At 39.4% G+C, this 26607-nt stretch overlaps 1 protein-coding gene across 1 annotated transcript; it reads right to left on the reverse strand.

The window, feature by feature from the left end:
- Positions 1–4730: 4730 nt before the first annotated feature.
- IFNGR1 (interferon gamma receptor 1) lies at positions 4731–22972 on the reverse strand. The gene is made up of 7 exons (XM_049789690.1): positions 22963–22972; positions 18952–19174; positions 18006–18169; positions 16059–16228; positions 11886–12081; positions 7967–8097; positions 4731–5723 (listed from the first exon to the last, which is right to left on the reverse strand). Exons 1-7 carry the CDS (start codon positions 22970–22972, stop codon positions 5154–5156), a joined length of 1464 nt encoding a protein of 487 aa, XP_049645647.1. The 3' UTR covers positions 4731–5153.
- Between the last annotated feature and the right edge of the window lie 3635 nt (positions 22973–26607).

Here is a 26607-nt window from a genome sequence, read left to right on the forward strand (position 1 = left end):
TAACTACATTTTGAACTGTCCTAATAACGAGAATGTATGAGGAAAATGGAGAGCCTGTCTAGAGTACAGGCGGGGGTCGGGTGGGGAGAAGGGAGACTTGGGACATTGGTGATGGGAATGTTGCACTGGTGATGGGTGGTGTTCTTTACATGACTGAAACCCAAACACAATCATGTATGTAATTAAGGTGTTTAAATAAATTAAAAATAAAAAAGCAAATTACCATCAAAAAAAAGAAAGAAAGAAAGAAAGAAAGAAAGAAAGAAAGGAAAGAAAGAAAGAAAGAAAGAAGGAAAGAAGGAAAGAAAGAAGAAAGAAAGAAAGAAAGAAAGAAAGAAAGAAAGAAAGAAAGAAAGAAAGAAAGAAAGAAAGAAAGAAAGAAAAAAGAAAGCATAAAAATCATGTTTTTAAAATCAAACTCTTTAGGGCAAGAGGAAATATATTCTGGCTTGAATTTCCTCTTATACTCTGTCAAGTTCTTAGCAGAATGGCCTTTTCCTGATGGCTGCTGAGCAGTGCTGGATTCATTTATCTACACATCCATTCAATATTGAGCAAATGCTTCCTGCCCTAACATGTGCTGAGCATTGTTCTCACCAACAAATGAGACATAATATTTCTGAAGCCTGTTTATAAGGAACAAAGTAGATGTTCTACCATAGGTTAACAGTGGGTTCTTCCATCCAGATGCTCTATCAGACGTCTAAACACAGACTCGTCTCCTCCAAGTGAAGTTGTCATTGCTTTTAAACAAATGTAGGCTTTCCAAGAAGAAACTTGAAGCATGCCTTTTCACCTTCTTGGTGCTCCATGTTTCAGAGTCTTCTCAATATAATACTTCATAAATCTGTAGGTGCTATGATGCTAAACTTTGCATTAACTTTAGTATTTTTTATAGATGATGACCATCTAGGTTTGAACTAATGACTTAATATTTTCAACACCAATAGCTTTTGTTTAGCAGACATCAAAGTACTCCATTTTTCAATGAAGACAAATTACTTTTTTCTGAAAATAGCAAATAACTCTCAAGTTTATTATAGGAATGCAATTATTACTCTATTTCTTGCCTTCATTTTGTTTTTATATATCCCAAGTGGATGTATGTGTCCCACTTTATGTATCACACTTTAAATCTGTGGGATTTCTTTGCCTCTTAGGACAGCATTTAGTATTTCTCTCAATGCCAGTGTTAGTATAGTGGCTACAAATTCCTTTAAATACTGTTCCTTATAAAATGTCTTAATAGACCTTTAATTTTGAGTGGCAGCCTAAATAGACTATTCTTCGTTGGAGATTTATTGTTATTCAACACTTTGCATGTATATTATAATTTCCCTCTGGCACACAGAATTTCATTTGATCAATCTGTTATGAGTCTTATGTGGGCCTTGATCATACGTACCATTTGCTTTTCTCAAAGCTTTTAGGACTCTGTGTGCAGACCCTATGACTGGCAAGGGTGGATTTCCTCCTCCCTGTGAGTTTGCCGACCAAGGATGTTCCCTGCAGCTCATGACCAGGAAAGAAGGTTCCCAGAGACAGTTTATTCCCTTAAAACAAAAGAGGAACTGGTATATATGAAGGGTAACGTGACATAGCTTGGGATGTAGGTTAAGCACTGGGAAGAAACTAAAAATGAACAATAAGGCATAGGAGTGTCCCTGGAACAACATGGATAGGTATTATCTCCTTTAACCAGGGTTTCTGAGGGAAGAGGGACATGTCCGTCCAAGGTCAAGCCTTATTAGGAATAACTAATAGCCCCTCTTTGGGCTGTCCTCCCCATTTCTGGTACGGTGGTACTTCAGAGGCATCAACACTCTATCTTGGCTCTGGCCATTTGAAATACATCATAATTTATTTTCATATATTGATTTTATTTCATTTGCATCTTGAGCTTCTTGAGCTCAAGAGTATGTCTCTATCTTCAGATTGGGGACAATCTTGGCTATTATTTCTTCAACCAATAACTTTCTCTTTCTCACTTTCCTCTTCTACTTTTATACAAAAGTATACACTTTAATCTCTCTTGAATATCTTACATATCTCACTTTCTCCATTTTAACTCCCTTTCCTCTGATGTTTTTTTCCACCATGTTCTTGAATTTACTGTCTTGCTCTTCATTGTCTTCCATTCTGCTGCTTCATCCTTCACCCCATTTTTAGTTCAATGCTCTATCATTTACTTATTTTATTTACTTTTTTCTGTTTGTTTTTGGACCACACCCGGTAGTGCTCAGGATTTACTCCTGGCTCTACACTCAGAAATCGCTCCTAGCAGGCTCAGGGGACCATAGAGGATGCCAAGATTCGAACCACTATCCTTCTGCATGCAAGGTAAATGCCCTACCTCCATGTTATCTCTCTGGCCCTTATTTTATTTACCTTTATTACTACTTTATTGTTACAATTCTTCCATTGATTTTCTCATATCATTGTTAGGATTGCTTTCAAACTTTAATATATAAAATCTTCATTTAAGCACCATGTTTACATGTTACACCCCACTCAGGAAGGGCACACATCAGAAGTGTTGCACTCCTGAAAAAGAATTATTTGCCAAAAAGGCCCGCATAGAGTGGTCAAATCAGTTGACCCTCTGCGTGGATTGTTTGGCTATAATTCTAAACTTGGCTGTAACTATCTCTCTCTTTAATTTTGACCATTATTAGAAATCAGGCCTCTATATTTCTTTCTAACAAAGCACAGTATCAAATCCCGCTAAGTCTCCCACTGACCAGTTCTCTGTGATCTCTGTTACCTTGGCGCCAAGATCATGTTTTTTCCCAAAACTTAGCTCATGGGTAAAGCAATTTTCAGTTTTCCCCAAAATTCTAAAACATTTCTCTTTCTTCCCACTTCCCTGAAAATTACCTGGTTTCTCCTGCTTACCCAAAACAAAGCTAACCTACAACAGAAACTGCTTTTCACCTTCAGTATCGGTTCTTTAATATGCAGATTTTAGCCATGGCCTTTCATTCTGTTTCCCTGACCATCTCCCACTTTCTTTGATCTCAAAAATTACACCCCGCATTCCAGAGCTTACCCCTTAAGTTACCCAGCTCAAAAAATAAATTTGTCTTCATCTTTCTGGATGCAAGTCCCCATGCATTGTGTGTGGTAATTCATTTCTACAATATTGTTCCGTCTTTCCACCATTTCGTGTTCCCACTCTCTCCCCGTGAAGGTTTCCCGGACTCCACGAAGAACCTGCTTAGAGGCGCTGGCGTCTGCAGCATTTACAAGCATGACTGTAGTTGGGTTTCAGTCATAAACAGAACACCACCACCCCCTTGCTTTCAAACTTTCAACAGGGAGTTTAGAAGGCTCTAATGTGCTTGGGTTTCTGTTTCCAACCATCAATCTGAATGAATTTGTTTCTTGAATATGTCTATTGTTACATAAAAAGTTGAGAACCCAAGGTCAAACCAACCCAAAACTAGGGAGTTCCAGGTTCAGAATGTGATTGTGGCTCTGAGTTTATGTAACCTGGATAATTACCAGAAACCTGTGGTTATGAATGTTCTTTAGCATGGTAACATCAAGGTTTGTAACACCTAGGGCTCATTCTCTGGTGCTTAACAGTGAATGTGGTGTCAAAATCCAGTAAACCTGGGCAATGACTGAAACAGTTTGAGTTCCCAACAGCAACTGTAGCACTTTGTTAGATACAAGTGATTTGTATTTTCCAAGAGCTGGCCACAACTGTAGAGGTAAAGTTATAGTTGGTTATTGAAGTTTTTATATTTTTGGTCCTTGCCCATATTAAAGTGTCTTTGCCTTTACAATGATTTCCTCAGAATGTTTTTTAAGAAATAAGCTGTATACTTGTGACTGAGTTTAAAAAGTAGCCCAAAAGTTATTATCCTTCAGATGGGCAAGCACACCGCTTTTGCTACACCTTTATCAGATTGACCAGTTTTCCTGAATACTAAATTTTTAAATTGGAATTTCGAGTCACATCTGGCTAGACTCAAGGCTCACTCGTGACCCAGCACTTATGTCTCACTCCTGGAATGGCTTAAAGGAATGTATGGGATGCCAGGTATTGATCCAGTTTGGCCACATGTATGGAAAGCATCAAGCAAGTCATACTATCACTCTCTCTGGCCTCATAAAATTTCAATTTGTACTTGGGGGGAGGAGGAGAGAAATATCTTTCCATTATCTATTTACTTGTAAATTTTCTTTTTTGGAAATATCATTTTTGGTTCATTAATTCAAACTTGGAACTCTTGTCTTCTAAATAATTCTTAAGAACTTCTAGTATAATATAGGTATTAAACCTGGGCTTGCTTCTCATTGTGGATTCTCTCTTCACAACAGATGATGCTTAGGTCTTCAATATCTACTCCAAAAGCTTTCATCACTCACCACAACAGATCCCTCAATTCACATGCTCTTCCATTAAATCTGTTATATTTTTGCTTTTTGCAATGCAGGAGATACCCGGGACCTCACATATATAAAGAACTATATTCCTAACCTATATTCCTGCACTGAATTTGCCTTTTAGTCCCAAACTCCATAAAATAGTACTCTTTAAACTGGATGCTAAAAGTTGACTGAGACATAAAAGAACCATTTTTACAGACTAGGTTTCAGAATATTTTAAAGATTTGATGAAGAACTGGAAAATATGTTGCTTCAAAGCATGAAAACAAATTGATATGGATAACTCATTTTAGTGAAAAAAACTAAGTGCTTGAATAAATACAAAAATAAAATTTAAAGATTTTATTTTAAAATTCGGAGTATAATATTCTATAAAACATGCATATGTTTTTATTACTTATCAAAGTATTTTTACTTAGACTGGATATTAAATGCCTCTGGAAAGTTTTTAAGATTGGTTCTGAAAACAGTAACAATTGATACATAAAACTTCTGGAATCAAACACCATAAGAAAATATAGGAAACAATTCATGATTTCTCTTGGGGTACTTAGAAAAGACCATAGATATACTCTGCATTCAGAATAAAGAGGTATGCTAATTAGTGAGTCTTCTTGCTAACTTATCAAAATGAAAGGATTCATGTGAGTCAAAGTCAAACAATCCATTTGGTTAATAGCCCCCAAAATACAATTTTTGAAAATAGATTCTTTTCCTGAAGATGATGCTTCAGTGTTGGTGTAGCTTGGTGGATGCTATGAAAACTCTTTGGAATCTGTTGTGAGTCTATAACCAATCAATGACTCTTTACCACTATCACCCACAAGTAAGTCCACCAACACATGTGGTTTATCATAACCAAAGGAGGTGGTAGTGTTTCTCAGCATGATGGACTCTTGTATTTCTGTCCTCACTTCAGTCTTATTTGAGGAAGATTCTGAGTCAGATAAAAAGCTTCCTGATTCCACCAGGCCACTATCAGAACCATTTCTGGAATGATACGAATTCAAGGCAAGGCTGCTGCAGGGTTCCGACTGATTACTACTTGAGTGTAGAGAATTCTCTCTTCCAAAGGTCAGAGAACTTTCAGCCATCATGTCAGAAACATCTGGGTCAGGGGTCATCACTCCAGTTTTACTGGGAAGTTGTCTATTCTCTTTCTCATGGTTGTCTTCAGTGTGCATGTGTGACACTGTTGTGGGAGACATTATCTCCTCCGAGATCACCTTCTCATTTACTAGAACAACTGGCTGGTAAGTGATGGGAGATATATTTTTTAATTCAGGTCTTACCTCTGAAGAGGCTCTGTTTACTACCACAGATACCTAAGGGAATTAAGAGAAATCAATGAATCAGTGATTAAAGTATTAAACTTAAGGGTCTAACATCAAAAAGAGAAAGATCTAAGCATGATACACAACAGGTAACAGTAACTATTTATGCAAATCTTATTTATGCTAACAGAATACCAAAGAATTTGGTGTTGGGTCTCCTTTATTTTAAATGAAGTTAAGATTAAAAATAAGCTTTTACGATTTTTTTAGGTCACCTAACATTTAACTAACTCTAACATGAATGCAGAATGTTTATAATGGTAGGAACCTATTTTATATAATATTTTCAGCATTTGCCTTTATATTTTTCTTGGCTATTTCTCTATATTGAAATCAAGAAAATTTTCTAATTCCTTAGAGAAATATTTATTTTTATCATTTATGGAACATATAGAAAGGAGTAGTTTTATATAATTTTTACTTTTTTTTTTCCAGAATAAATTTGAGGTAGGGGCACAAGGGCACTCCAAAGTGGTGGTCAGGAGGCTTAGAAGGTCCTCTAGGCAATTCTGAGCTAACGGGGCCATCAATTCAATGTAAGGACATAAAGATATAGAGCTGCTTGGGCACTGTGCTACAACTGGGAATTAATGGGGCCACATAGCCTGTACTCGAGTACCTCCAGGACTGCCCCCAAGAAGAGTGAAGGACCATGGTGCAGAAGATCAAACCTAGGTCAGCTGCGTGCAAGGCAAACACCTGAACTCCTAGACTATGTCTTTGGGCTCTAAAAGGAACACTTTTCGTGGGGGCAGGTTCAGGCCATACCTGTTGATGCTTAGGGGCTTACTCTGAGCTTTGTTCTCAGCAGTGACTCCTATTGGTTCTCAGTATTGTTTTGCAGATTAGGAATTAAACTGGTGGCTGACATATGTAATGTATATGCCTTAAGTCTTATACTAGTCTACATCTTCTAGAATAAGTTCATATTTGTACACACACACACAATTTGATCTTCCCAATGGTGTTTGGAAAGTTTGAAAGTCCCACTGGCAATATTTGTCAACTGGGCCAAAGGGCCTATACAGCTCAAGTCTTGGGGTGCTGAGGATTTGGGCAATCCCAGTGCTGAAGGTCATATTGGCAGAGCTTAGGAGCCTCCAAAGCCATACCCTACAAATGGTTGGTTAACCACATGGTACCTGGAATCAAATTCAAATGAGGTGTAAGCTATGTAGTGCCTAACCACTGTCTATTAACTCCTGGGTCCTACAACAAATCCCTTTTTAGTTTCTTTTTCTTTTTTTGGACCACACCTTGATGCTCAGGGTTTACTCCTGGCTCTATGCTCTAGGACCATCTATTCCTGGCTGTGCAGTTGCAGGGATTGATGTGATATAAGCTGCGTGCAAATCAAGCACTTAAACCTCAGTACTATCCCTAAAATGAATTCTTAACCCTCAGTCATAGGGTATGCAGGTATATATGCTGCACGTATACCATCTCAATAGAGTTACAGTAGTTTTTATCAGCACATAAGAGTAGTACTTCTATGTATGGATACTGAGATTTATCCTGTAGAATTTGCTTTGTGCTAAATTATAAACAAGGCTAAATAAAATTTATATGTAAATAATCTATTAATTGTTGATAGTTTGATTCACTTTAATGTTTTCATACCAAACTTACATGTGTTTTTGCATATCAAAGATATTATTCTTATTATTTAATATAATTTAAACTTCTATAGAATGTCAGACTCCTAGGCTGGTGTGCCTTTGGACTATCTTTCCTCTACACTCCAATAATAATCAAGTGTATCTATCTATGTGGATTTTCAAAATTTTCAAGTTTTCTTGATGCATCGCCTCAGCACATACTCTCTGCCCTTGAGTACATTGATAAACTCCTGCCTGGGTCTCCACACTACTTAGGTTTAATGGTTTTAAAAAAAGTCGTAACTAATGCTATACTTCCCAAAACTGAACCAAATTCTCTCTAGCCCATGTAGAAACCTTTATCTTAAAAAAAAAATAGCACGGTGCCCCATTAAATACTTTTGCTCTCACTAGACATAAAATCCCTTAATAGAATTTTTGACTGTGCTTTTTTGCCCCACGCAACAGAGTACCTGCCATATAATCAAACTTTTGGTTTGGGATGTGAGAGTAATTTATGAAGGGCACAGTGCTTAATGAACATTCTCATACCCCAAAAGAAAAAGGAAGAAACTGCCAACAATATCTGAATTAACATTTTAGTGTACATGATTAAATACTATTTAAATACATTACCAAGGATTTGGGTAACATGATGCTTTTTCTCTTAAATGGAGTAATCTCCTTCATGTGACAATATCTAAGCACACCAATAAAAACTAGGACTAATATGATGAAGGGAATAATGACTGCAATCAGAACAGAACCTAAAAAGGAAAAATCACAAATTAGAATTGTGGGATATTGCTATACCCCGTGGACAGAATTAAGTCTCAGGGTTATTTTGATTTATGTATCTGGTAATTAATATGGTCATTTGAAAAGAAAACTGACACAGATGTCCAGCAACATGAGTAAAACTCTAGGTACCTGCCCTAAGTCAGCGTGATTGTCCTCAGCTCTGCAATTCCAGAATTTCTGCGACTAGGCTGCTAGGAGGAAATGTGGTTAAAATAGCTATTCCTCCCCACCCCACCCCCACACATTATTGCCTTTAATAGCCCATTGCAGGGCAAACTGAGTTCTATTTTTCTCTTCTCTAAAAAAATTGTTTTAATTAGGGGACAAAGAGACAGTACAGCAAGTTAGACGCTTGCTTTGCACATAACCCAGGTGTAACCCAAACACCATATATGGTCTCCCAACCCTGCAAGGAGTGATCTCTGAACAGAAAGCCAAAAGTAAGTCTTGAGTGTTACCATGTATTGCCCCAAAATAGAAACAAAAAAGTTTTCTCTAATGCTCTTTTGAACCAAAACAAACAAAATAACACAATCCTGATAGTCTTCTCCCAAAATAGTGTCTCTCTATATATTATAGTGATACACTGGCCTTGAACCTGGTATTTTATTGCCTATAATTCTAACTGTAGCTGCTTCTTTTTGAAAAGTAGATCTGGAAGTTACTTCTAAATTAATACTGATATGACACTATTATGGATAGTAGAAAAAGTTATCCTAGTAGAAGATAGGAGAACTACGTGACATCAAAACTATAAAGAAGCACCTAAGTAGAAAAAGCTACTTGAAGTGCTACAGTGGTGACAGATATGGCCACAATATTAGCTCAATTTAATTCAGGTTTATAGGGAAATATAGTCCAGGCACCTACATTACTTCTTTCACATATTTAGGATTTAATTGGGGTGTGGAATTGGCCACACCCAGCAAAACTCAGAAGTTACTCCTGACTTTGTGCTCAGAAATTAATCCAGGTAGGTTTGGGGACCATATGAAATGCTGGAGATTGAATCTGGGTTGGCCATGTGCAAGGCAAAACACCGTATTTGCTGTGATAGTGCTCCAGCCCCTGGGATTTAAGTTTTAAAAACAGCTTAATGCATATTAGCAAAAATTCAATGTACTCCTAAGTCTCACTCCCAGCTGATTCGTGGCCAATACTACCAGATGTTTCTACTCTAGGTCCCAAAGATACGGTGTTACTCAGAATCTGCATGCTGAGATCTTCCAGCGTTACCTTGATGTCAAAGGAATCTAGGGCTTTACCTAGTAAAACTAGGAGTAGAAGTGAGGCAAGGGGTGCCATATATCAAATTAGGGCCTGACACATATTTTCTGACCTTTGCATTTATCACACTAGTCTTCAATGCATTACCTAAAGTCACTATTTGAAACCCTCACAAGCTTGATGCATTTTGGGCTCAAGAAATATACTATGTGCATTGTATTTCCCTTGCACACAGCTGACCCAGAACCCCACATGGTTCGATCCCACGAGTCCCATATGTTTGGTTCCTTTAGACCTGCCAGGAAAGATCCCTGAATGCAAAGCTAGAATTAAGCCCTGGCTTAGTTGGTGCTTAAACCAGCCAGAATTAAGCACCACCTAGTACAGCTCAAAACAACAACAATGTTTGATGTATTAAGTCTGGGGTGGATCTTCAAATTAGATCTCCATTCTTCAACAAAGCAGTGTACCATAAAAAAAAATCATACATAAAAATTCACAAACTGGAAAATCTAGACATTAAAAGTACAGAAATATTTGGGTCCAGCTCGATAGAACAGTAGTAGGGTTGTTTGCCTTGCACGTGGCTAACCCAGGACAAACCTGGGTTCAACTCCCTGGTATCCCAGATGGTACCCCAAGCCAGGAGCAATTTCTGAGTGAATAGCCAGGAGTAACCCCTGAGCGTCACCGGGTGTGACCCCAAAAAACCAAACAACAACAAAAATAAAGTACAGAAATATTTATAATAATGCTTAGTTAATGCTGTAGCCCCAGACTACAGGTATGATGGCTGGCCTCTCCCCTGAAAAAGACACTGCTGAGAAAAGGCCAGTTGTGCCTCAGTTTAGTTAGCACTTGGCAGGACAGCAACCGTGAACTTACCAAACATTAATGTATGATGAGAATTAACAATGCCGAGTACATAAGAGAAACAAACTATGTGTCTTTGCCCTTTGCTTTAAAACAAGAATTGGTGGAACATACCTTACTTACTCTAAACTGATAGAATAATCTACATTAATATTTTTTCCAAGTTGGTAGAATCAGTAATGCTATTTTTTAGTTAGTTATTTAATATTGTGCAGGTTACGAAGTGTTTGGTTGGTTTTTTAATTACATCTGCTCTTTCTTCACAATAGCTCTTTAATATATTAAATGGACAATAGGGTTGTACTTTGTCGATTAATAGTTGACTAGCAAGAATTATATCCAAGAGGAATGAAGGAAAGAATAAGTATTTTTCTGATTTCTGTTGACTACCATGAATCATATCCAAAAGGAAATAATAAGTACTTTTCTGATGTCTGTTTATGGTAAATAAAACTGATAACAAAGAATTTACAATATACTTATTGTAACCCTATACCTATTCTTTGTGTAACCTTATCTACAAGAAAGACCCTCCCATTTCTGGGAGGGGTCTTGGAAAGGTTAGATAAGGCCTTTGACCCAAAGGGCAGGGGGATTTACCTGGAAGGAGGTCAGAGGAGAAAAGATGGCTGAAAGGAGTAAAGATGCAGGGCAAGCTAAGAATGGCATGTACTTAAATAGGTTTATGATATAGGCCACACTTGATGGCCAGGGCTAATAAAGCTGATATTTCCTGAAGCCTGCTGTGAGTGAATTGCCTTCTTGCTACCACCTGAACTTGCAAACCCGCTGGTTAATGGGGGATGGAGCCAGTGGCCGGGGCCTTAAGGACAAAGGCCTCTATCTCCGTCTAACCCATTCAAAGGACTACTTTATTATTTAAAGTAACACTTATAATGTTTAGATGATTGTCTAATGATTATGCTGACACATATTGTTTATTCTATAATAAAATTGTTACACTTGATCTACTATTGATAACTATTGATAACTTTTTGCTTAAATATGAAGCAGAACTCCCAATAAATCGGACTCAGTTCCAACTATTCAAGTATGTTTGGTTTCTGAGTACCCACTCTTCGTCGACTTCTTGCTCCCATCCTCCTATCAAATAACCCCGAAGCCCCTGTCAGTGCTGCCCAACTCAGCTGGCCTGCAACAAATTAAAAAAGTTATGTTAACTACAAACATCATATATATAAATGTTTTTGTTTCTTTGGGTCACACCTGGTTGACGCTCAGGGATTACTCCTGGCTATGTGCTCAGAAATCGCTCCTGGCTTGGGGGACCTATATAGGATGCGGGGGGAATCAAACCACGGTCCATCCTAGTCTAGAGCCGGCAAGGCAACCGCCTTACTGCTCCGCACCACCGCTCCGGTCCCCATATGTATAAATTTTTAAAAGTGGTACGATTGGCCCTAAAAAATTGTATGTTTGAAATCCAACAATGAAGAAATCTGTAAATCATAAAGGTTTCAAAAAAAATATTTTCTTAAAAAAGGGGAAGTTTTATGCTTAGAAACAAATATAAAAACAAAATGAAATATTATTTAAGACAGAAACTTTAATTAAAGTCATACACTGCATGTTGTTTTTGTCCTGTTATAGTTTTACAATTCCCTATATTTAGAGGAAAATGGTAAGAACTTACCTTTTAAGCTACTATGGTTATCTCTGAAAATGGTAATACAAACGTCTTCAGAGATTTCAGTTGTTACTCCCCATTTCTCTGAGAATCCTTCTGTTGACAAACAGTATTTAGAATTATCTCCCCCCACTGAAATACTGAGATGGCACTGAGTCTCATTGCAGTCTTCCTCAAGCAGCTCATAAATCACTTCTGAGGTCTGTATGAAAAAAGAAAACACATTTTTGTTTTTTAGCTTTTTGGGCCATATCTGGTGGTGCTAAAGGCTTACTCCTGGCTCTGAGCTAAGACATTCTTCTGGCTGTGTTCAGAGGACCATACGATATGCTGGGAATGAAATCCAGATCAGCCCATGGAAGGCAAATTCTCTACCCATTGTACTATTACTCTGGCCTTGCACATGGATTCTTTTAATTTAGAAAATAAAATTACATTAATCCTAAATACCAGGGAAAATATGTATGTGATGAATGTTGAACATACCTAAAATGTATTGCTTCTAAATAAGTCAATTTGTTACTTCAACACAGCATAGTTCTAAGTATCCACTAAAATGCTCTTTAAGATTGTACTCCTCAGGGGCTGGAGAGATAGCATGGAGGTAAGGCATTTGCCCTTCATGCAGAAGGATGGTGGTTTGAATCCCGGCATCCCATATTGTCCCCCGTGCCTGCCAGGGGCGATTTCTGAGTGTAGAGCCAGGAGTAACCCCTGAGCGCTGCCAGGTGTGACCCAAAAACCAAAAAAAAAAAAAAAAATGTACTCCTTAAAGATGATAAATTTTATAACTCAAATAGAATGATGGATATTTATTTGCAGTTGTTAAACCAACAAATGTTCATTAATCCTCTTCCTAGGTGTTAGAAACATGTATAATGTGAAAGTTATTATATCTCTTGGTAATAATACAAAGAAGGAAATAAAACAATCTTTGGGAGTTTATCAGAGATAAAAATGTCATTAGGCTTGGGGTAAGGCACTTGCTTTATATCTAACAGACCAGGTGTAATCCCTGGCATTTCTTCTGAGCTCTGCCAGGAATGATCCCTGAGCACAGAGACAGCAACAATTCCTGAGCACTGCCAGGTAGCCTCACCACTAACAATTCCACCAAAATTCCTCTACCTGAAGGCACAGCAGCATGCAACCACCACACCCACCAACCTCCACAGAAAAGGCTGAGCTCCACAATTGGACTAAAAATATATGAGCTGTTCGTGCCGGAGTGGTAGTGCAAGTGGTAAGGCAAACGGACCGTGGTTCGATCTTCTGGCGTCCCATATGGCCCCCCCAAGCCAGGAGCGGAGCGATTTCTGAGTGCATAGCCAGGAGTAACCCCTGAATGTCACCGGTGTGGGACCAAAACCAAAAAAAAAAAAAAAAAAAAAAAAAAAAAAAGAAAGAAAAATAAAAGAAAAAAAAAATGAGTTGTTAAATCTACCCCCCGTAGGACAGGTGTACAAGCTGAAAACTCTGGGGCCTTCTTAGAATGAGGCAGATTCCCCTTTCTGCTTGAAGGCAGAGCAGCACACAGTCACATCTAACGAACTCCGACAGAAATGGCCCAGCTCCACAACTGAACTTTATCAAATTGCCAAGCCGCCAAATTTGTTCCAGGTCTACAGATTCTGAAATGGTTGGCCCAGTAACACCTCAAAATTTGATAGCAGTTTCAGCCCACTAGGATCACAGAAAATTTGATGAAAAAGTTGTATAGAATACCACCGAGCTCAGTGAGCCTAACTGTAACAGAAGATTCAACTAGCATCAACCAGAGCCTAATAAATCCTTAGACAATGACCTTAGTAATACCATTGTTAAAGAGAACAATTACTACAGATTAATCCTTATTGATCTAAGTTTTTATAATTCCATTTGCCTTTGTATTGTAACAAACAGTACAAAGTAATTTTGTTTGTGCCTGCAAGGGGTGAGCTATGATGGAAAACTGGGACACTGGTGGATAAATAGTCATACTGGTGGTGGGACTGGTGTTTAAACATTTAGTGACTGAACAACTTGGTAAATCATGATGTTATTAAAAAATAAAATAATAAACTCAGTAGCATGCAACAAACACCAATACATGGAAATCTGTCAATTTCTATATGCAAATAAAGTGAAAGAGAAAAAAATAACTTAATTTGTGTCCACAAACATCATGTATCTAGGAATCAATTTAACAAAGGGAGTAGATGTATAAAAAAGGAAAAATATTCCATGTTCATGACTACAAAAATTAGCACTGTCAACATGACCATCTTGTGGCAATCTATAGGTTCAAAGCAATCCACATCAAAACATCAATTGGCATTCTTCAAGAAATTAGAACTCTAAAATTTGTATGGAACTACAAAATTCCTTGAACAGCAAAAGCAATTAAAAGAACAAAGATGGAAAGTATTTGATTTATAAATTTTATAATTCATAAACCATACATTCAAAATAATGTAATACTGAGAAAGGAAATGCTGAGAGAAAAGGTAGAGGATTGAAAGCCTATCAGATATACAGATAGTTAAAGGAGCTGGATATACAAAGTAGAGCAAATAAGCATCTTTAACAAAATGGTGCTAGGAAAACTGGATAGCATGTGCAAAAAATAAATCGAAACTGGATCCATACTGCCTACAATACATAAAAGTTAACTCAAAGTGGATTAAAGACCTCAAGATTAGACCGAAATCCATAATATACACTGAAGGAAAACACTGACTGAACTCTTTAGGATACAGACCTCAGAGTATCTACAAAGATTTGACTTCATGGGCAAAGGACAACAAAAACAGAATCACTATGTACTAAAATATTACAGTGAAAGATTTGTAATCCACTTTGATCAAAATAAAAAATAAATTATAAAAAAATACACAGATAACATTTTTTTTGCTTCTTTTCTCTTTGCTCTCATTTTTCCTGTTTCTTCATTTATTTCTAAATGAAACTAATTTCTACACGGCACACAACCCTACCTCACAGAGCTACCATATGGTTTAGCAATCCCACTTCTGGGTTTCTAACTCCAAAATCTTCATTCAAAAAGATGTATGCAGGGGCCGGAGAGATAGCATGGAGGTAAGGCACTTGCCTTACATGCAGAAGGTCAGTGGTTCGAATCCTGGCATCCCATTTGGTCCCCCGAGCCTGCCAGGAGTGATTTCTGAGCATAGAGCCAGGAGTAACCCCTGAGTGCTGCTGGGTGTGACCCAAAAACCAAAAATAAAAACAAAAACAAACAAACAAAAAAAGATGTATGCATACTTATGTTCACTGCAGCATCATGTAAATAGCCCAGATATAGAAACGTCTAGTAATGATTAGCTAAAGAAATTACAATACAAATATGTAACAAAATATTAGCTAATGGGAAATATAAATACTGAAGTTTGCTGTGACTTGATAGAATTGGAGGGGATTGTTAAGTGAAATGTCAGAGAGCTAAGAACAAATATGGCATGATCATTTGTTGGTGGCACAGGAAACGGCAGTATCCAATTATGACAAACCTTTATCCTTTGATGATGAAACTGAGACTACCAAGAGGCTAGGGAAGATGGAAGAGTGCTGAAGGTGCTATTTGGACAGAGGTTGCAAGTTTCGTGTACTTTGATGGTAGTAAGTCTGTTCATTAAAACCATGACATTGAACATATTGCAATCATGTAATCAGAACTACAAAAAATCCTCACTCTACCAGTGGAGAAATGAACCTTGTTATCTACAGGGACTTTTAGATAGCAGGTTTCCCATGCTGGCTAAAGGCAAAACTCCTCTTGCTATGATTTAGCAGGTCCTATTTTTGCACTTAGGAATGTGACAACATTTCTAATAATAAATTTATAATGGCATTTCTAGTTCTCCCAACATAACCTATAATTCATAGCAAAGAGGAGCATTCTATTTTCCAATAGAAGGGAAACCTGCATATAGCTAAAAATCCTAGGTAAGGATCATGCTGCTGTAGAAGGCAAGAACAAAATTTAAATGTGTTCCCCTGCAAGTATATTCTACAATACCAATTTCCTTCAAAGATATTCGTATACTTCTATTTTCTTATCAAAACGTATCATCCATGCACTTTAGCAAATATTAAAAATAATCAACTTTCATACGATCTACAGAAACAACTTGCTGGCAACAGAAAGAACTTCATTTTGAAAACAAAAATGAGACAAACCTCATTTTCATCTTTTATCATATAAATAATATAACTAAATACATAACAAGTTTCTTCATCATACATGGATTCCAACTCTTTTCCATCGACAACTTTTAATGGATGGTATATGTCAGTAATGATTTGCTGTTCTTTCTGTTTAATAATCAATGTAGGTGGTCCAATTTTTCCTGAGGGAGACAAGTTAATATTAGTACTGGCTGTAGAATTTTATAGTATACTACTTAAATACCAAAATCAACCAAAAACTGTTGCAACAGCCTATTGCTAATGGAAGACCACAGAGATCTAAAAGAAAGTTTCTATGTCCCCAATAAAAAAAATTCAATAAATCGTAGGCAAAAAAATTCTTAGCTCAATTCTTTTTTAACAGTTTATATTCATGTCTAGTTTTAATGAAAAATGATCATGAATCTTGATTAAAAACAAAACAATGATATAACAGTTGTAGTTATTTTTCCTTTATATTTGCTTAAATTGATTAAAAAAAAAAACCCTGCTTTCTAAGAACTATTTCAAAGCATTTTAATTATCTGTTTGGTTTTGACCTCATCAACACTCTGGTTTATTTTTTAACACCCCTGGAATATATGACCTGAGGATCGTATAAAAGTTTATTAAATATTTAATTTTTATTGTATAAACCTGAACCATCCATTCATCAAATATTCATGATGTGACTTTGAAATGAGGCTCTGTCGGTAAACTGTGTATTCATCATCTATTTACTGTATTCCTGTATTTAGACAGGTCTGTGTTTTCACTCACTTGCATCCTCAGAGGCTACTGTATTTTTACCACAGTTACCAGATAACAAAGATCTTACTCATGGGAATAAAACTATTTAAGGGCATGTGGAGAAAGAACTGTCAAAGGAACAGAATCAAGGAAGTGGCTGAAGGAGGCTGGAAGCTCAACAAAGGAGAAAGTATAGTGAGAAGGCAAGGCACCAAAGGACAATCCCAACAAGGGAGAAGTCAAGTGATTAGGAACTTCACTTACTCAGGAGTGAGGGTAAGAAACCAAGGTAAGACAGCCAGAAAAGAGGAACTGGCACTATAGATTCTGAGTATGGAGTATGGAGTGATAACAAAGATAGACTGAGAAGTAGATGCTGAAGAGTAACACTGAAAATCATGGAGGCTGAGATTATAAAACTACAATTTTTAAATATATTACAATTCCTACAAAGGACTTAACACATTGATGCTGGCATACACCACCAATGCCTTCAACTTAAATGTAGTTTAATTAACACGACTGCAGCACACATCACCATGTTTAGAGTTGATGAGTAAGCAGCAGCAAAACAACTTAGAGAGATGAAATAGGGCTGTCGAGAGAGAATTTAGAGAAATGAGCTTGCCCTACCTGCCTCAGGAGCCCTAAGTTCCATATAGGGTACATTGTCTCTGGAGCAAAACCCAGAGTGACAACATTAAGAGTAAGTAGTCTCTGATGGGGCCAGAGTGATTGCACAGTGGTAAGACATTTGCCTTGCACATGGCTGACCTAGGACAGAACTGGGTTCAATCCCCAGCATCCCATATGGTCAGTCTACAAGGAGTGATTTTATGAGCACAGAGCCAGGAGTAACTGAATGTCATTGGGTGTGGCTCAAAAACAAATAAACAAGAAAAAAAAAAAAAGAGTAACCGCTAAGCATTAACTGGTATGGGGCAATAAAACAGAAAGTATTCCACAGAAAACGTGGATAGAGGTGTTCAGCTACAATTGCATACACTGACCCACATTGGTTTAGAGTGCAAATGAAATGATTTTGACACAGAAAAGTCACACATTGTCTTAGCCCTACCTATGAGGCTTAGGAAAACAAGAAAACAGACTCACTAAATTCCTTCAAATGTTTCTTGGACTTCAAGTTATTTTAACTGCTAGATGTGTATTTTTTAATTAAAAATTCAGATGTGTAAACGTTCTACTCACCTTGTCTACACAAAATAAATTCTTTGGATTCTTTATAGTCTGATTCTTTTTGTCCCAGTTGAGCTTTAACTCTGGCCCAGAGTGGTTCTGAAGGATCATCAATTTGGGAGGAAATGTTGCAGTAATGATGGGTGGTATTGCAGACATGAACCCATTTTCCGTTACTAAAATGAAAAGTAATACAGAACACTAAGGGTAATTTTATTGTTAAAATATAAACCTGAATTATCTGTTTGTGCTTTGTTTGTTCACATCACAGAGCTAATCAAGAATACAATAGAAAAGCAGCTAGATAGTAAAGATGTTAAGATGTTAGCATGTGGGGCCAGAACTATAGCTTGGAGGTAAGGTGTTTGCCTTGCAAGCAGAAGGACAGTGGTTCAATCCCGGCATTCCATATGGTCCCCCCAGCCTGCCAGGAGCAATTTCTGAGCGTAGAGCCAGGATTACCCCTGAGTGCTGCCGGGTGTGACCCCCCACCCCCCCAAAAAAAAAAAGATGTTAGCTTGTACGCAACTGACCTTAATTTGTTCCCTGGCATAAGGTCTCTGAGCCTGCCAGAAGTTACAAAACCAGGAAATGATAACCCTGGTTTAATCCCTGGAACCATATATGGCCCCTGAGTATATCAAGACTATTTGCCAAAAATATTTTCAAAATTATTATCTTTCCATTCATCAATATAAGCACCCTAGAAAACAAAACAGACCACAAGCCTTATTTGTCATGTTTTAAAGCATCATAAGTTAGTGAAACTTCTATGAACTCCAGATTTTAGAGGAAGAGCTAAAACACAGAACTTAAGTTTAAAAAGGACTCATCTGCATCCTTTGCACTTCTGGAAGTCTACCAGTGCAGGTCAAGAATTTTTTCAGGGGAAGGATGATAGAAAGAAACACAGAATGATTCAGAAAAAGAACAAAGTAATAATCACATGGACACTCACCGATAGGTCTTTACTATTACAGTGAAAACAGGGGTCTCAAGTGTACGTGGATACTCCCAATGTAACACAGTATTCAAATTATAGGCTTCAAAGGTGAGATTGGTTGGTATTGGCACTGAAAGAGATTCACAAAGTAAAAGGGACAATAGTAAAAAACTTACATTAACATAAGAAAACCTTATCCCAATATATATATATATATGTATATATATATATATATACTCTTAATATAAAACCCACAAAATGATAAATTACTCAAACTAGAGAGATTTCTGTAAAATTTTAGACGTATTGATTCATTTTAAATTACTGAAGCACCATGACATAAGAAAACAAATATAGAAGGTAAAAAATATCATATGATAGTGACTTTTATAAATGTACTGCCTACTGCAATACCAATTCTCAATTCATCTAATCACATATATTATATTGGTGATTCCCAGACTATTCAATGACATAGAAGTGGATTACCCAGGGACCATCAGTTTAATACAAATCAGGCTCTCAGTCCTACAGTGAATATTGCTGTGCACCTTTCATAACTTTTCAACAGCACAGAAATAAGATGCCAATGATTGAAGGAGTCACTGACACTCCAGTTACTTCAGTATTTTGTCCCCTGGGATTTGCAAGGAGTTTTACAAAATGTACTCATTTTTTTCTTGCCTTTGATCTTTTAATCTAGTTTAGGAAACAGGATAATACAGGAATAAGTTGAAATCACCTGAATATATTACAATCAGGCACCACCCCAAAATTATAATGTGGTTACTAAAAGTTATTTTTTCTCCCTGCTCAATATTGGTTCATTCACTGGAACTCAGAAAATCTTTTTTCCTCTCTCCCTTTTTATGAGTAAACACAAGGGTAGATAGTGATATGACCCAAAGTTTAAGGTTATTCTATTCTACCTATCTGAAGAACTCTATCAAAAATATTACTGGGGCCGGGCGGTGGCGCTGGAGGTAAGGTGCCTGCCTTGCCTGCGCTAACCTAGGACGGACCGCGGTTCGATCCCCCGGTGTCCCATATGGTCCCCTAAGAAGCCAGGAGCAACTTCTGAGCGCATAGCCAGGAGTAACCCCTGAGCGTCACAGGGTGTGGCCCAAAAACCAAAAAAAAAAAAAAATATTACTATAAAATTAATATAAATAAATGAATGGCATTATGGTCAGGCTCCAAAAATAATTATCAAAACTTTAAAAAATTGAGATGTAAACATTTATATATATTTAAAGTTCCCCAAATGATAATGGTGATGACTAAGGTATACATCTATAAGACTGTTTTAATATGAAAAACATTCCCTGATTGGAAATTATAAAATCTGGGTTCTTTCCTAGCTATTCCACTATTATTTCAGATTTTCTATTTGTCAAATAGTTAATAGACAAAAATGTTTGCTTCCTCTTTCTTTCTGATATTTGACGCCACATTTGTACACTGCTTTACTTTTCAGTTACTATGTTTTAGCTTTCCAACGCTGAACAGGGATGGAGATATTCATGTTAAAAAATATCAACTTGTGTACAATGAGACTCTACTGCAACTTCTATCTCCCTCTTTTTATTTTATTTTTAAAATTTTTTTCCTTTTAAATCAGTTGCTCTTAACAGGAAGTGCTTTAGTCTCACAGGAGACCAAACAGTCTGGAGACATGTTTTGGGGTTTTCATTTCCAGTATTAGCAGTGGAGAGCAGATGGCACAATAGAAACCAGTGAATATGCTAAGATTCTACCATGCGCTCAACAACTGCAGTGTAGCAGTTCAAAGGCCAGAGTGCCAAAGCTGAGAAGCCCCAATTTATGTACTCATAAATTTAGGGCATTTCTTTCTTTTTTTAAAAAACAAATTTAGGAGTAAAAGCTAAGAACAGGCTTTTTGATAAACCAATATATTTTTTATGGCTCCCTCCTCTAGTATTTGTTACTAGCTTTGGTTACTGCCAGGAAGTATAAATTACATGATGTTTATTAAAGTAGCGTGACACTATGTGCCCAAAGGCTAAGATTCAGAAGCTGGATGTCTCTCAAACTTAGACTCTAAAGAACTCTTTTCTTTCTGCAGCCCCAGTTTCTACTGATTCTTTGTGAAACACTGGTGATGGCTGCTGGAGCTTTCCAGACAGCAGCCCCTGGCAAGATTCAGCTTGAGTTCCTGCACTGTTTCCAGTAGCATGGAAGGTGGGCCAAGGCTTCTCCTACTAGGGTACCTTGGGTGCCTTTCAGTATAGTATATTTTTAAAACCTCAACTTACTGACAGGTTAGCCCATCAGCCTATAAAGAAGAAATCATAGGTGCCCTACTCTGTACTTTAATTCTATGCTATACATATCAAGATAATTTTCTAATCAGATGAGAGGCACCTGATGCTAAGAAAACTCTTAATGAGAATAGGCATTCCTATTTTTTCTTTCTCTCTGTTTTTTTTTTTTGGTCTCAGTTTAGGTTAAGTATTTAAACAGTATTAGCATTTGTGGTTCTGATGTACAGTTTCTACACCTCACCACCTTTATCCTCCACCAACATCCTTCTGTTTGTCTGCCTCTTTGCTCTTCCCTACCCGACTTTAAATGTCAGTTCTGGGGGCGGAGAGATAGCATGGAGGTAAGGCGTTTGCCTTGCATACAGAAGGACGGTGGTCCAAACCCCAGCATCCCATATGGTCCGCTGAGCCTGCCAGGAGCTATTTCTGAGCATAGAGCCAGGAGTAACCCCTGAGCGCTGTCAGGTGTGAAACCCCCTCCTCCCTCCAAAAATTAAATTCAGTTCTGCAACCTAAGGCTAAGGGTTTGTCATCATTCAATGTCCATTCCCTTGTTTTGCTTTCCAGTATACTACAGGTGTGTGAGATCAAAATAATTTCTGACTTATTTTATGTATCATGATACCCTCCAAGTCCATCCAAGTAGCAGTACACTGACAAGATCCATCAGGAGCTGAGGAATGTAAAATCACTGGGTCATATTTTATTTTAACAGTCCTTCTATGGCAGCTTACTTTAAGAAGAAACAACTTCGCACATTCAATACTACTTGCGATCTGCAACCAGGTCAGGATATCTCCTTAGTAGGTGTACCTTATGTGGGGCGCTTCTCTCAGAGTATTTCCCAATTTTCAACTCACCCAAGACGACAGAATTGCTCAGCTCTCTGACTTTAGGTAACAAGGATCTTGCTTAACTTCAGGTGCCTATAACGTTAAACTCTTCACTTCCTTAAAGCCCCCCCCACCATAAGAAAAGGATTCCTAAAAGAAATGACTGCAATTATATACCAGTAGCTATATAGATTTATAGAAAATTCCCCTATTTAAAAAGAGGTCAAGTTCAATACTAAAATATCAAATATTTAATTAGTCACTTAATCAAATATTCTAGAACAACAAAAGATTGACTTGCACAGCACTAGTTTTTCATGTGAATTAAACATAATTTCAGTAAAAGCTTGACATGATTAGATCAGGACAAGGACATAGGCCCTAATTTTCAAAGCAATCTAGACAGACACAAAGGCAAGAGAAGTTTCTTTTTTTTTCCTCAGGAGCCCCGGCAAGAGAAGTTTCAATGGATTAGAACAGTCAGAAATTACTACTACACTGAGGAAGAAACTTTTAAATATTTACAATAACAGATGTAAGCTGTGGTTTTAATGCCACCAGAAACGAAACCTGTAGCTATTTGAACATCAGCCTTTATCCATCTTGCCATAATCATTATAAAGAGACATGAGTCATTTTATTCATAATGCTGTACTTTGTAACTGGAAAGCTAACACAGCAAGCAGGGCACTTGCATAACATTGCATTGGGTGGCTTACCCAATTCCATCCCCACCACCATATGAGGTCCCTGAAACCTGGGAGGAGTGATCTGAGTGCAAAGCCAGGATTAAGCCCTGAGCATTGCTAATATATATAAAATAATGATGATGATGATGATGATGATAACCAAAGGAGTCTCAGGCAGTTTGAATTCCTGCTTCCTAGGACCTAGGGATCATCTCTAACCTGGAGTCATTGAGCCAGTAAACTCCTTTTTGCCTAATTTGCCAAAGCTATTTCTCTCCTGTTTGTTAGGACCTGGCATTTCACTATCTGCTTGCTTCCAATCTCTCCGTGTAGCATCATGCACATATTCTACAACATCTCCTATTTCACTGATTCAACACTGGGCTTCATACCTCTTCCCCTTTGCACTCTAAAGTATCTCTCCGCCCCTCCATTTCCAATTCCAGCGTAATTTCTGTGCCTGTTGTCTTCCCTGCTCAGAAGCCTGATCCCACTATTCCACTACCTTACTTTTCAGGAATGTGAGTCTAAGTTCAAGCTTGACGCGTAGCTTAATTATGAGTGAGGAACTTAACGGCAATTTATAAAGCAGTTACGAACTTGAAGTGTGGATTCCAATGTCCAGGCCTCCTCTCTCTACATGCTGAACATTCATACATACCTCTTTCTAGAAAGAGAAGATCACCGACCTTTAAGACCTTTAATTTAGAGTGTGGTTCAGAATCTGATAAGAACTAGCAAGAGATTAGCAGGTAAGGAAAATGGGCTGCAGAGCCACCATCTCTAAAAAACACAAATTCCAATTCGTAGTTCCAGGACCAGGACCATCTACCAAGGATGGGCTACCTAGCAATGGCTTGAACAGGCACACCTACTAGGTGTCTACAGAGCTTCTGACCCGGAGCTCACTAAGGGTGAGCTGTTGGAGGGATTGAAGGAGGGCGGGATTTTTGGTAAATCAGGGTTATTTTTCCTGCAGAAAAAAATGTATACTCTTCTCACTGCTGCTCTTAATCACGTGACAAGGAGTTTCAGAAAAGCGCATTCACCCAACTACAATCATGTCTTAATCAACGTGCTTAAATAAAGATATTATTTTAAAAAAGCATTGTTCCTCTAGAAGGACTCCTCTCGTTTCTTGCTTGTTTGATTTTTGCTCCCCCCCTTTTTCCTTTCTTTTTTCTTTCCTCCAAACAGAACCACATAACTTGAACCATCTTGTTCCGCCTCACAAATTGAGGGGGAAATAACGGAGGGCACCAAGACCAAACAGTCCTATGAACACTGAGTAGAAATAAAAAATGAGCAGACTTAAAAACGAAATCCAAAGGCAACTACAACAGATACGATACCGAATCTACAACAACCTAGACACAGAAGGGATCACTTAAATTAACAGCCAGGGGGGCCCAGGAGGGGGGGATCTGGGATGCATGCGGGGAACAGGGGTGGAGGGAGGACAACACTGGTGGTGGGCATGAATGCCCCCTGATTCATTCAATGTCACTATGTAGCTAAAAGATGCCTGGGAAAGACTTGTCATCCACTTGGGTCAAAATAAAAATGATTTAATTATTTACAAAAAATAGCATTCTTGGGGCCGGAGAGATAGCATGGAGGTAGTGCAGAAGATTGGTGGTTGGAATCCCGGCACCCCAGAGGGTCCCAGAGCCTGCCAGGGGAGATTTCTGAGCAGGGAGCCAGGAGTGAGCCCAAACCAAAAACTAAACAAAACAAAACAAGATTTCTCAGTTGGCCTCTCTAGAGAAATCTCAACCAAAGAGGGGAAATAGAACAAATGCCCCGAGGGTGCCCAGCAAGGGGCAGCCAGAACGGGGCAGGCAGGGCCCACTGGGTTCGCGACCGAGCGGCCACGGATGAATTCTCCCGAGCTGGCGACGGAAGGGCCTCACGGAGGCCCACCGAGGCTCGGAGCGCGGCACCTGCGCGAGGGCCACGGACTCGCCCACTGCAAAGGACTCCGGGCGAGCAGCGGGAGGGGGCGCAGGGCCTGGGGCGACCCAGCGCAAGCGCAAGTGCGAGTGCGAGTGCCCGGAGCCCGCGCGGAGCGAGGCGGGGTCCCATCTTCTCCACCCCGGCCCCGGCGCGAGACAGTACCCCGCTTCAGGTCCGGATCCGCAGCCCTGCTCTCCGGCAGCAGGAGGAGGTGGAGGAGAAGGGGGAGCGCCATGCTGCTCGGAGCGGTTCCGGGCGCGGCCCAGGGGCAGCCCGGGCGGCCACCGCGCGACCCCTCGGAGCCGCCTCTGACGTCACTTCCGCGTTTGGGACCCGCCACCGCCCGACGTGCCTGGGGAGGGAGGCGTGAGCGGGGGTCATGAAGCCGCCACGGATTGGTCGAGCTGTATACCAGAGGTGTGGCCTAGGGCGGAGGGGCGGAGCCAGCGTGGGGTGCTTGTAATACCGGAAAGGAGAGACCTAGCTCAGAAAGCATAGGGGCGTGGCCACGCTAAGGAGACGGGAACAGTAGCCCGGAAGCCGCCACGGATTGGTGGATATGTATTCGAAGGCGTGGCCTAGGGCGGGGGGGGGGCGGAGCCAGCGTGGGAGGCGCGTGTAAGACCGGAAAGGAGGCACCTAGTTCAGAAAGCGAAGGGGCGTGGCCACGCTAAGGAGACGGGAACAGTAGCCCGGAAGCCGCCACGGATTGGTGGATATGTATTCGGAGGCGTGGCCTAGGGCGGCGAGGCGGAGCCATCGTGGGAGGAGGCGCCCGTGAAAGACCGGAAAGGCGGGACTTGATTTAGGAAGCGCGGGGGCGTGGCCTCTCTGGGGAGGCGGGGCCGTCCCGGGCTCGTCGTCGGGCGCGGGTGGGTGTGTGTTGTCCAGGCCTGGGCTGCACAAGTCCTGAGAGCGGATCAACGGGATCTTTGACGTGCGGGGCACGATGCGTGCGGTCCCAGTTCACCAGTGTGTGAGGAACTTCCTTGGGTTTCATAGTTAAAGGGATCGTCGTCCCGCCAGCTTCCTGTTTTTGCTGTGCTTTGGGGGTTACGAGAACTTGGCTGCATCTACTTCAACCACAATTCTTGTTTTTCACTTGGTCATCAACATCCTTGCGAGCTGGAGATCTAAGAACAGAGTCCTCGAAAATACCTTCTGCAGTATCTGCTTTTGTGTTTTAGGCACCCTGAAGCTGCCTCTTTAAGAATCATGGCCCGGAGAGATAGCACAGTGGCGTGGCGTTTGCCTTGCAAGCAGCCGATCCAGGACCAAAGGTGGTTGGTTCGAATCCCGGGGTCCCATAGGGTCCCCGTGCCTGCCAGGAGCTATTTCTGAGCAGACAGCCAGGAGGAACCCCTGAGCAACGCTGGATGTGGCCCAAAAACAAACAAACAAAAAAAGAATCTTCCTCACTGATAACTTGTTTTGTTTTTCGTTTTTATTTTCATTAATATCTTTATTTAAACACCTTACTTACAAATATGGCTGTAGTTGGGTTTCAGTCATGTAAAGAACACCCCCTTCACCAATGTCCCAAATCTCCCCCCTCCCCACCCCATCCCGGCCTGTGCTCTACACAGGCTTTCCACTTCCCTCTTTCATTCACATTGCTATGATAGTTCTCAGGGTAGTTATTTCTCTAACTGCTCTCACCACCCTTTGTGGTGAGCTTCATGTCGTGAGCTGGACCTTCCAGACCTCTTCTATTTTTTTTAAAACCCATAGATGCGCGAGATAACTTATTTTACTGGGACTCTCTTCCATTGGCCTCTGTCAGTCTTATGCCCAGAGGCATGCACGCCCAGAGTAGTAGCTGAGTTTTGCCTTAAGTCTGCTTGTCAAGGCTTTTTACAAAATTCTAAAATTGTAAACCCAAATTCCCTATTCTGTCCTGTTTTTTCA

Source organism: Suncus etruscus, chromosome 15, assembly GCF_024139225.1.
Source record: "Suncus etruscus isolate mSunEtr1 chromosome 15, mSunEtr1.pri.cur, whole genome shotgun sequence".
NCBI classification, from domain to species: domain Eukaryota; kingdom Metazoa; phylum Chordata; class Mammalia; order Eulipotyphla; family Soricidae; genus Suncus; species Suncus etruscus.